Here is a 12,959-nt window from a genome sequence, read left to right on the forward strand (position 1 = left end):
TCTAAATCTTTAGTTAAATCCTAAGAATTCAAAAAAAGTAGGTCAATGTGACCTACTTTTTGGTTTACACATTTTGAGAACCCAAGAAATATCAACTGACAAAGTTTGATGATTTTAAGCCAATTAGTATCTGAATATTGAAATATAGCTGTCAAATTCCAATCGTAGGTCATGGTGACCTACGTTTTGGTCAGCGAACTCCGAACATGCAAGACCCATCAACTGACAAAGTTTGATGACTGTAGGTCAAATAGTATCTGAAATATATAAATATAGCCGTCAAATTCCAAAAGTAGGTCAAGGTGACCTACTTTTTGGTCAACACCCTTCAAACATGCAAGACCCAACAACTGACAAAGTTTGATGACTGTAGGTCAAATAGTATCTGAATTATATAAATATAGCCGTCCAATTCCAAAAGTAGGTCAAGGTGACCTACTTTTTCGTCAACACCCTTCAAACATGCAAGACCCAACAACTGACAAAGTTTGATGACTGTAGGTCAAATAGTATCTGAATTATATAAATATAGCCGTCCAATTCCAAAAGTAGGTCAAGGTGACCTACTTTTTGGTCAACACCCTTTGAACATGCAAGACGCATCAACTGACAAAGTTTGATGACTGTAGGTCAAATAGTATCTGAAATATATAAATATAGGTGTCCAATTCCAAAAGTAGGTCAAGTTGACCTACTTTTTGGTCGAAACCCTTCGAACATGCAAGACCCATCAACTGACAAAGTTTGATGACTGTAGGTCAAATAGTATCTGAAATATATCAATATAGCCGTCAAATTCCAAAAGTAGGTCAAGGTGACCTACTTTTTGGTCGACACACTCCGTAGACTCAAGATGCATCAACTGTCAAAGTTTGATGATTGTAGGTCAATTAGTGACTAAAATATATAAATATAACTGTCAAATGCCAAAAGTAGGTCACAGTGACCTACTTTTTGGTTGATACACTCCGAAGACTCAAGATGCATCAACTGACAAAGTTTGATGATTGTAGGTCAAATAGTGTCTGAAATACAGTAATTTAGCTGTCAAATACCAAAAGTAGGTCACGGTGACCTACTTTTTGGTCGACACAAACCGAAGACTGAAGACGCATCAACTGACAAAGTTTGATGATCCTAGGTTTTACAGTGCCCAAAATATGCATCTAAAATTGAAAATGTGAAATTTGAATATCTGCAAAATTCAAAAAGTAGGTCACTGTGACCTACTTTTTTATAAATATGTTTCAAGGCCTCAAGATGCATCAACTTACAAGATTTGATGATTCTAAACCTCTCGGTATTTGAAATAACAACTTAAAATATATCTATAAATGATAAGCCATAAAATTCAGAAAGTAGGTCACGGTGACCTATTTTTCAGTTGACGCATTTCAAGGTCCCATGATCCACCAACTGACAAGTTTTGATGATCATAGGCTTCAAAGTGTCCAAGATATGCATCAAAATTAATTTTAAAATAAATACCTGAAAAATTCAAAAAGTAGGTCACCGTGACCTACTTTTGAGACAACTTGACACAAGGTCCTAAGATGCATCAACTGTCAAAATTTGATGATCCTAGTCCTTATAATGACTAAAATATCTAAGATTTAAGGAATTTAAAAAAAATTTAAATTTAGGTCAACTTTGAAGTGATCTTGAGACCACGCCCTTTGCCCCAGGGTAATGCCTTGAACAATTTTTAATCTACAACATATCCTCATCCTTATGTGTAAGTTTGGTGATAATCTGCCCTGTGGTTCTTGAGAAGATTTTTTAGCAACCACTACTTTTGTTTGTATTTTCCTGATTATCTCCCCTTGTTAAAGGGTCACATCCCTCTATTTAGTATGTATGAAAGCCCTTGGGCCAATGATACCCTGTAACAAATTTGAAAAAAATTGGCCTAGGGGTTCTTGAGTTATAGCCCTTTTTCTAAAAAGTTTACGCACACCGCACAAATGGCCATAGCATTAGCTCTTTGAGCCTTTGGCTCAGAAGAGCTAAAAATCTGGAACCGACCCAACCCGAAAAAATGTTGGAACCGTTCTTACTTCCTTGATATTTCTCTGTTTAATGAAAACAAAACTGTGCATCGTACCTGGTCTTCTGCAATTGTCCGAGGCTGTGTTTTTTTCCTGAACTGCTTCATGGAAGACAGAGGAGAGATAGGGCTGTAACTGTGTGTAGTATGACTCCAGCAATGTCTTCCTTCCCTCTGGGGAAGATCTCAAAACTTCCTCTGCAAAGTCCACCACTGTCCTCTTCTTATGAAACTTGGTCATCTCTTTAAACAGCTTACTATAATGATACATCAAGTGTCCATACCGTACAAGCAGATGCTTTTGTTGGGAAAAATTCTCATATCATCAACAAAATTAGAATCAAACTTCAGTACATCATGTATATCCATAACTCCAATCACCTTAAATTCATTCCTTGAGACAAAAGCACAACACTGCACACAAGGAAAATTAATGTTTTAAAAGTATTTGATATTTCATGTGTACATGCTTCAAAACAACATTTCAATCATAAAAATACAAACTGTATTTCCTGTGGTTATGCTTATAGCACATGGATATTTTTGATCAGTCATTTATCCTCCGTCATTGCTTTAAAAGACATTTCCCAATACACTTACGTCCTAATTGTGGGAGGGGTTTGGCCAACCAAAACTCTCTTTGTTCCTATGGTTGTAGAATATGGAATGTTCCGTTTCTTTGTGACTTGTTCAGTCTTCTCATCCTCGCTCTCTGGCTGAGAAAATGATATACAATGAATCATTTCTAAAGGTGAAGTGAAATCTAAAAGTATCTAGATAATAGCCAGTTCATAATGTGGTCTTCAAAATCTAAAGCTGTCATTCAAACATCAAACATGAAGTCCGCAGTTGAAATATACTGAAATACTAGAATATTTCAGTGACCTTAACCTTTGACCTTGTAACCTCATAATATATATGTGTGTTTCCCTGACTGTCATTCTTTGGACACAGTATATAAGTCTGTACAATGAACGATGAGTTATTGTGCCACAATTCCATTGTGTCTTTCTCTCCCTCACCATTGTCCATTTACATACTGAATATGCAATAAGTTGAAATTTACTACAGGGCATGCTAGGCCCTAATACAAAGAGAAGAAAACATATATATAAACACTGTCCATCCGTCGGTTGTATTGTTTATGTTTTAGAGGATTTTCACTGTAAATAAACAATTTACCTACAGCTGACCATCAATTTCAAGTAAAGATTATATGTATCATTTTTACCCTAGGTTTAATGTATTTTTCATCTAAATGACATTAAAATATTTTCAATTACATCTGCAACATCCATTGTTCATCATAATAATCATATCTCTAGTTGTGTTATTTACTGAGAAAGTTATTCTCCATTGTCGTATATTTACTGAGAAAGTTATTCTCCATTGTCGTATATTTACTGAGATAGTTATTCTCCATTGTCGTATATTTACTGAGAAAGTTATTCTCCATTGTCGTATATTTACTGAGAAAATTATTCTCCATTGTCGTATATTTACTGAGATAGTTATTCTCCATTGTTGTATATTTACTAAGATAGTTATTCTCTTTTGTCGTATATTTACTGAGATAGTTATTCTCCATTGTCGTATATTTACTGAGATAGTTATTCTCCATTGTCGTATATTTACTGAGAAAGTTATTCTCCATTGTCGTATATTTACTGAGAAAATTATTCTCCATTGTCGTATATTTACTGAGATAGTTATTCTCCATTGTTGTATATTTACTAAGATAGTTATTCTCTTTTGTCGTATATTTACTGAGATAGTTATTCTCCATTGTCGTATATTTACTGAGATAGTTATTCTCCATTGTCGTATATTTACTGAGAAAGTTATTCTCCATTGTCGTATATTTACTGAGAAAATTATTCTTCATTGTCGTATATTTCTGAGAAAGTTATTCTCCATTGTTGTATATTTACTGAGATAGTTATTCTCTTTTGTCGTATATTTACTGAGATAGTTATTCTCCATTGTCGTATATTTACTGAGATAGTTATTCTCCATTGTTGTATATTTACCGAGATAGTTATTCTCCATTGTTGTATATTTACTGAGTTAGTTATTCTCCATTGTCGTATATTTACTGAGATAGTTATTCTCCATTGCCGTACATTTACTGAGATAGTTATTCTCCATTGTCGTATATTTACTGAAATAGTTATTCTCCATTGTCGTATATTTACTGAGATAGTTATTCTCCATTGTCATATATTTACTGAGATAGTTATTCTCCATTGTCGTATATTTACTGAGATAGTTATTCTCCATTGTTGTATATTTACTGAGAAAGTTATTCTCCATTGTCGTATATTTACTGAGATAGTTATTCTCTTTTATCGTATATTTACTAAGATAGTTATTCTCCATTGTCATATATTTACTGAGATAGTTATTCTCCATTGTCGTATATATTTACTAAGATAGTTATTCTCCATTGTCGTATATTTACTGATATAGTTATTCTCCATGTTGTATATTTACTAAGATAGTTATTCTCCATTGTCATATATTTACTGAGATAGTTATTCTCTTTTGTCGTATATTTACTGAGATAGTTATTCTCCATTGTCGTATATTCTATGAACATTGATCACGATCGCAATTCTTATAACTTTGTATGATGTACCTGATACCACAAATTTCATAATGTGCACCCCATATACTACGTTTATGGAAACAATGGATCAAACAAAAACAACCTACACATAACCTTGGTACTCATTCTATCAGCTACACGTAACCTTGACACTCAGAATTCTATCAACTACACGTAACCTTGACAATTATTATATCAAATACATGTAACCTTGACAATTATTATATCAACTACACGTAACCTTGACAATTATTATATCAACTACACGTAACCCTGACATTCATTCTATCAACTACACGTAACCTTGACAATTATTATATCAAATACACGTAACTTTGACAGTTATTATATCAACTACACGTAACCTTGACAATTATCATATCAACTACACGTAACCCTGGCAATCATTCTATCAACTACACGTAACCTTGACACTCATTCTATCAGCTACACGTAACCCTGACAATCATTCTATCAACTACACGTAACCTTGACACTCATTCTATCAGCTACATGTAACCTTGACACTCATTCTATCAACTACACGTAACCTTGACACTCATTCTATCAACTACACGTAACCTTGACACTCATTTTATCAGCTACACGAAACCCTGACAATCATTCTATCAACTACACGTAACCTTGACAATTATTATATCAAATACACGTAACTTTGACAGTTATTATATCAACTACACGTAACTTTGACAATTATCATATCAACTACACGTAACCCTGGCAATCATTCTATCAACTACACGTAACCTTGACACTCATTCTATCAACTACAGGTAACCTTGACACTCATTCTATCAGCTACACGTAACCCTGACAATCATTCTATCAACTACACGTAACCTTGACACTCATTCTATCAGCTACATGTAACCTTGACACTCATTCTATCAACTACACGTAACCTTGACACTCATTCTATCAACTACACGTAACCTTGACACTCATTTTATCAGCTACACGTAACCCTGACAATCATTCTATCAACTACACGTAACCTTGACACTCATTCTATCAACTACATGTAACCTTGACACTCATTCTATCACTTATTATTGCATTAACGAAGTAAAATGAATACAATTTAGCATATGGAATGTAATTAATTCCCATATTTTCTCAATTTTAAATCCAAAACAGTGGGAAAAATTTGTATAAAATAATATAGGAAGAGGCAATATATTTCAACTTTTGAACATCACAGAAAATTTACAAGTCTCTTATGGTCTTCTTTATATAGGAATTTTATATTTGTACTTATTACAACCAAACTAAGACAGAAAATATATATCAACCCATGCATCCAATTTTTTTTTTTTTTTTTTTTTTTTTTTTTACATCAAGTGTCCTTACACTACATAGAAAGTATTCCTACACTACAACCTGTATTAAGTAGTGAAGTGTCCTTACACTACAAAGGAAGTATTCCTACACTACAACCTGTATTGGGTAGTGAAGTGTCCTTACACTACAGAGGAAGTATTCCTACACTACAACCTGTATTAAGTAGTCAAGTGTCCTTACACTACAGAGGAAGTATTCCTACACTACAACCTGTATTAAGTAGTCAACAAGAAAACTTAAATATGTACATGTATTTTATGTATATGCATGTTGTTCTGGGCAGCAAACAATTCACTGAAAGACTATCAAATGACTAATAAACATGTGTATACTGTGTCACAATATATACTATCATTAGAGGAATCAAACAGCTTACAAAAGACAAGTCATTCCTCTGATTACATATTGTGAACATACAATTCAAAACATGATCTCTTACAAGCATAGAACTGTGTATTAGATATTGTCATTGACCCTTAATAATTACATGTACAAATGAATTTGTAACTGACAGTCATAAAAAAACAATCAATTTCTCTCACATGTGACATTCTGAATTCTTTCAGTCAATGAACTCTCTCTCTCTCTCTTTATCTCCATGACCTAGACAATGGATCCAAAGGGACAAATAAAATCTGCCTTCTGTTTGATGTTCAAATGAGATCTTTTACACTTCAAAATCAACATTATCAGGAATTCCATACAGATTATCATTTTACAAAAACCTCTTGGGCCTTAACAGTCACCTGAATATCACATGATTTGGAACATGAATTAGACATGCTGGTGTAGATGTTGTAAGTGTCTGAGAACTGTATGTCCCTATGATCAACAAGAGTTGTCAGAAGACAACATAGCTCACAAGGAAGCACGACTCTACTTAACCTATCACCTTTAATTCAAAAGACATGGCCAGGGTTAAGTTTTTAAAAAGTAGGTCGAAGGCCAAGGTCACTATGTCAAAAGTCTTGATAACAAATGAAAGGCCTGGTCATGAGGAATCTATGTGAGATATCAAAGCTCTTGGTTTAAACAAGAGATGTTTGTAAAACACATATGCCCCCCATGGTGCAAAATTGAAAGGGGTTATACACACACACATCATTTAATTGAGAGTAGTATCATCAATTCAAAATATTGAGCAGACAATATCTTCCTATGTCAAGAGTGGATTGACCATGTGACCTAAAAATCAATAGGGGTCATCAACTCCTGAAGATATACCAGTGTACCAAGTTTGATGTCTGTCAAGCAAAGGGATCTCAAGATATTGAAGGGACAGTATATTCCTATGTCCAGTTTGACCCTTGACCTTTGACCATGTGACCTCAAATTCATTAGTAGTTATCTTCTCCTGATGATGTACCAGTGTACCAAGTTTGATGTCTGTCAAGCAAAGGGTTCTCAAGATATTGAACAGACAGTATATTCCTATGTCCAATTTGACCCTTGACCTTTGACCATGTGACCTCAAATTCAATAGGGGTCATCTTTTCCTGAAGATGTACCAGTGTACCAAGTTTGAAGTCTGTCAAGCAAAGGGTTCTCAAGATATTGACAGGACAGTATATTCCTATGTCCAGTTTGACCCTTGACCTTTGACCATGTGACCTCAAAATCAATATGGGTCATCTTCTTTTAAAGATATACCAGTGTACCAAGTTTGATGTCTGTCAAGCAAAGGATTCTTGAGACATTCAGTGGTCAATATATTCCTATGTCCAGTTTGACCCTTGACCTTTGATCATGTGACCTCAAAATCAATAGGTGTCATCTTCTCCTGATGATGTACCAGTGTACCAAGTCTGATGTCTGTCAAGCAAAGGGTTCTCAAGATATTGAGCGGACATTATATTCCTATGTCCAGAGTAGATTGACCCTTGACCTTTAACCTTTTAACCTGAAAAACAATAGGGGTCCTTTTCTTTTTATAACCAACCCACATATGAAATATCATTACAATCAAGTGAATGGTTCTCAAGATATTGAGCGGACAACTCATGGTCTACCACATGGGGTTAAGACCAGCAGTTTGACCTTGACCTTTGACCACGTGACCTGAAAATCCATAGGGATCATCTACTCTCTAAGGAAAGCCTCTGTATCAATTTTGGCTATTATCAAGCAAAGGGGTCAAAAGATATTGAGCGGACAACACATGGGCTTAAGACCAAATGTTTGACCTTGACCTTTGACCATGTGACCTGAAGGTCAATAGGGATCATCTACTCTCCAAGGGCAACCCTTGTACCAAGTTTGGTAGTTATCATGCATAGGGGTCAAAAGTTATTGAGTGGAAAACACATGGTCTACCACATGGGGTAAAGACCAGCAGTTTGACCTTGACCTTTGACCATGTGACCTGAAAATCAATAAGGATCATCTACTCTCCAGGGGCAACCCCTGTACCAAGTTTGGTTGTTATCATGCAAAGGGGTCAAAAGATATTGAGCAGACAACACATGGTCTACAGACCGACCGACCGACAGTTGCAAAACAATATGCCCCCTCTTTTTCAAAGGGGGGCATAAAAATGCAGCCAAGGTTAATGTATTTGAAAAATAGGTCAATCCAAGGCCAAGATCACTTGGTGGTGACCCCCCTCCCCCCCACAAAAAAAGGTTTGGTCATAAGGAATCTATATGTGAAATATCAAAGCCCTAAGTCTCTTGGTTCAAAATATAGAGCCAATGTTAAAGTTTTTGAAAAGTAGGCCCAATTCCAAGGTCACTTTCAAAAGTCTTCATACAAAATAAAAGACAGTTTTTGAAAAGTAGATCAAAGTACAAGGTCAAGACATCATAAGTCTCTATACCAAATGAAAGGTCATATTAAAGGTGTTTAATATGTGATCAGAAACATCAAAGCCCTAATCCCCATGGTTAAAAAAATACAGCCAAGGAAGTTTTTCCCATGAAGTGTAATGCTGACACTGAGGTCATGGCATTCGCTCTCTGGACAATCGTCACAGAAAGCTAAAAAGGATATTTGATATCTATGAATTACTCAGCTGTGGTCCTGACAAATATTCTTTATTTCTAATTCAATTTGTAATTATTTCCTTTGTAATTATCGACAGATGGTATATAAGTCCAACAGCATTCAGAAAAGGATTCACAACAAACTAAAAATAACTTTACCTTTGATAGTGACCTAGACCTTGGTCCAGGGATATGACACATCGTGTGGTTATACATAACAACTGTTTGGTCAAAGCTAGATATCCAAGAATAAAGAGTATTTCTAATGTAATATTTTGTGGCTTTCATACTATGTATAACTATCTATTCAATTTTCAAACCATATGCCCAGGTACATGTATTAAAAAAAGATTCAATACACTCTAAAAATCTTAACTTAATCAACACCATACTCAGCATCTAAAACATTAAGGTGTTTGACATCCCTAGATGTAACTTTTATGCAAGTTTGGTCAAGGTAAGATCCTCAGTAGTTTGGTATTGAGACCAAATTAAAAAAATTTCACCTGGTCTGACAATCATTCAGAAGATATAGGTATTTTACAGCATCCCAAGCAAGCATGCTGGTCAACATCCCTACACATACATGTAACTTCAATGCAAGTTTAATAAAGGTATGGCCAGTATTGAGAATGTAACAATTTTTAAAGCCCAAAAATGTTAATATGTTCAGCATCCAAATCCTGTGGATCAAATTCTACTTCTGAAGTAAAGCGGTAGAGTACATCCACCGATGTAACTTCTGTGTAAGTCTGATCCCAGTACTGTTAACCCAACTTTTATTCCCCATCACTTTCAGAGCTAATGCCCCTTTAAGTACATTGCACATTTACATCGTACATTTGTATTTTCTTCTTGCCTATTATTTTTACCTCTGACAGAGGTTGACAATGGGCTGCTGGCTCTTGGGAATTTTGGTGGAGTTCGAACACATCCTGCATGGCACATCGTGACATGTGATCCTCAGCCCGACTTCCTCCAACAATCTGACGATTCTTCAAGACGTGGACGACAAAATCATCTTCTGTTAACAGTAGATAATTAATAATGTAAGCACACACTTTTAAAGAAATTATCTTTACAATCAAGTTTCCATCACTTCTATCATTAATTTCATTGGATTTTTCCACAACATATCTCGCCATATAAAATAAAATTAGTAAATACTGCATTTCAACCAAACAAAGGCTATTTTTGGACATTGGTTCTCTTTTGGATTACATGAAGAATAACCTAATACAGTTCCTGCTTTGGTGGGTGAGTCCTTTTCTGTACCATCTTTCTTTCTCTTTTCTGTACCATCTCTCTTTCTCTTTTCTGTACTATCTCTCTTCCTCTTAACCCGACCCTCGACTGAACTTCGACTAAAGACGTCTGGATCACTATCGCTGTCTGCAAATTAACGAAAGCCTCATTGATTAACCTATCAGACAATTTCAAATGATCATTTAGAAAATTTCTTTCTGGAGAAAAGAAGAAAACCATTGAAAGACTAAACACCTATCACCTTTGATAGATGCATTTGTCAGTTATGGATTGCATATATAGAGCAAGAGATAAGAATACGCATATGGATTTTTTAACTTAATTTGAATTTATCATCATTCAATCAATTCGAGATACATGTATGTGCACATACATGTACATGTATACAGAGAGGATCATTTCTTTAGTTCTAACCATCATTAAATATGTATTCTGTATTCAAAACGATAAACATTTATGTCACAAATTATTCAAAAATTAATATAACAATAGTTGTATAACTGAAAAGACAAAAAATACTTTTAATCTTCATGCCATACCAAAAATTTCACTTTATCATTATTATTCTTTGTTAGACAATGTAACTTCAAGATGAGAAACTCTGTTAATTAAATGTTAATCAAATATCTGGTGGACGTGATAAACATTGAACTGCCACCTGATTTACAAGAAACAGATGTACGGCCGTGTTCACTGAATGAATACATTGTACATGTGCTGGTATTTTAACATTCACTTTTACAAATGATGAAATTCTAATTGGAAATTGTTGCACACACGTATAAGTCACCATGAGTAATGCTTCCCACTTTAGGTTCTCCCCTATACAACGAATAAATCATAAACTGAGAGGTAACTGTAATTCACCACATCAGTGACACTTACAGTGAAGATCAAGATATTTAGACAAACAGTCTTCCTCCTCTTCCACCGAATCTTCTTCAGTGTCTTCCACCAGATCTTCTTCCACACTAACTCGGCCAGTAGTACCAGGCACATACTTAGCCATTTTAAAGTCTGTCAGACTCCGCTCCAGGTTTTCATTTTTCTGCGGATTAAAATAGCCTTTTTTATGAAGTCTGTGTGAAATGAGACTGTGAAGTGATATTCTGTGTATGTCATTATTCAGCAAACTAAATGTAAGTCTGTCCAGATCTCTACAGTATGTGCCATATTAAACATTTAAACAAGATGATTCAGAGACTGCAGACCTTCACTAAGGTTCACAAACTATCTATGTAATTATCACGTGTGTCCTTGCTCTGACCTTGAGTATGTCCATAGTTCTACTGGAGTCCCCGGTGTGGAGCTGGAACATGTTTTTAATCCCAAACAACTCTCCATGCCTCTTCCTGTCACCAGCTATACCTCTGAAATACCTTCGTGCATTCTCCGTCCCAACGGCTACACTGTCTAATTGCTGAACATAGATGAAGTAAATATGTACATACACGTTTTTATAATGTGAGTACATATGTATTACATTTTGTCATCTCATTTGTGAATCTTGACATTACTGATATACATATATGTATGTATATTAGAATTCCTCACTTGCTTGTACACCTGCCTCAGGTAGATGTTCTCCTCTATGGTACCTGCTGATATCAACCTGTAAACATGGACATCACGCCACTGACCAATTCTGTAAGCCCTGTAAAGAATTGTAATGAATTCGATCAGAAATAATCTTGTCAATTTATTTTGCAGTGATCTATCACTACAATGTAAAATTTTGTACTCTTTGGAAAAGGTGATACACCTCAGTGTAATAGCGAGCGAAGCTCGCGTCGCGACGAGCTCGCTCCAATGATTACGCAATTGAGTCACGTGGTTTGCTCTTCATCTGCTGAAAAATGATGGGGACTACCCATAATGCCTCCGGAAAAATGTCGCCGTCACTGCGGTATACTTCATTGACAATCCCATAATTAAAATAATTAGATTGTTTAGAAAGTATAATTAACGTTTTTAAATTCCAGACAAGCTTTCTCATAGCTTCAAACGTTTTGTTTTTGCTTGGTTTGAGAGAAGAAAAAACATTGCAGCTAATATGACGTCACAATTTGTAACTATTTACACCAAGCGCGTTATATTTCCCGCGGTAAATGAAGAGGCGGATAAAAGTTGTGTGTTTCAAGATGTTAATTTAATGGGCTTCCCTCATCTCAACGGTCACACCGTACAACATATTATAGTCAAGAAATATGTTCTTAATCACCATGAAAAAATAATCTTCTTTCAGTAAATTAGAATTTTGTAAAATATCAGGGAAGGATTTCTCAGTGAAGTAGAATTGAAAAGGGAACTATTATAAAGTATTTTACAAACCATTATATAAACTAAATAAATTCTTGCCTGATAAAGTTGGTGAGGGAGTTATTTAAGAAATCTGTGAAAGCAATGCACTAACTATATATCTATCTCAGAGAGATTTTTATTACAAATGCTATGATAGGTGAATATAAAAAAAGAAAAATTTATAAGCACCCTCATTAATATTCTAACATCCATGATGAACATCTATAAATAATTAAATAAGGTTATATCATTAACACATTATCAACACATTGGGATGTACATTAGTAATACAACTTCTGAACTTCCCTGAAAATTGCTGTTTTAAATTACAAAAACAGTGCTTAGATTTAAAAAAAAAGGTGCTAGACTTTTCTACTTTTGAAGCAGTCAGCAA

General features: G+C 34.9%; 1 protein-coding gene across 12 annotated transcripts in view; it reads right to left on the reverse strand.

The window, feature by feature from the left end:
• LOC125668560 (DNA excision repair protein ERCC-6-like 2) overlaps positions 1 to 12,959 on the reverse strand; it is a 62,660-nt gene that overhangs the window by 2,579 nt on the left and 47,122 nt on the right. For all 12 annotated transcript variants that reach the window (XM_048902823.2, XM_056164281.1, XM_056164279.1 and 9 more), the window contains 7 exons: positions 11,819 to 11,918; positions 11,532 to 11,684; positions 11,150 to 11,312; positions 10,232 to 10,390; positions 9,871 to 10,022; positions 2,648 to 2,763; positions 2,105 to 2,304 (listed from right to left, as the gene is read on the reverse strand). In XM_048902823.2, the coding sequence (XP_048758780.2) occupies positions 2,105 to 2,304; positions 2,648 to 2,763; positions 9,871 to 10,022; positions 10,232 to 10,390; positions 11,150 to 11,312; positions 11,532 to 11,684; positions 11,819 to 11,918 (1,043 nt within the window). The remainder of the gene's footprint in view (positions 1 to 2,104; positions 2,305 to 2,647; positions 2,764 to 9,870; positions 10,023 to 10,231; positions 10,391 to 11,149; positions 11,313 to 11,531; positions 11,685 to 11,818; positions 11,919 to 12,959) is intronic.

The sequence above is a fragment of the Ostrea edulis genome, chromosome 4, assembly GCF_947568905.1.
Source record: "Ostrea edulis chromosome 4, xbOstEdul1.1, whole genome shotgun sequence".
Lineage (NCBI taxonomy): Eukaryota > Metazoa > Mollusca > Bivalvia > Ostreida > Ostreidae > Ostrea > Ostrea edulis.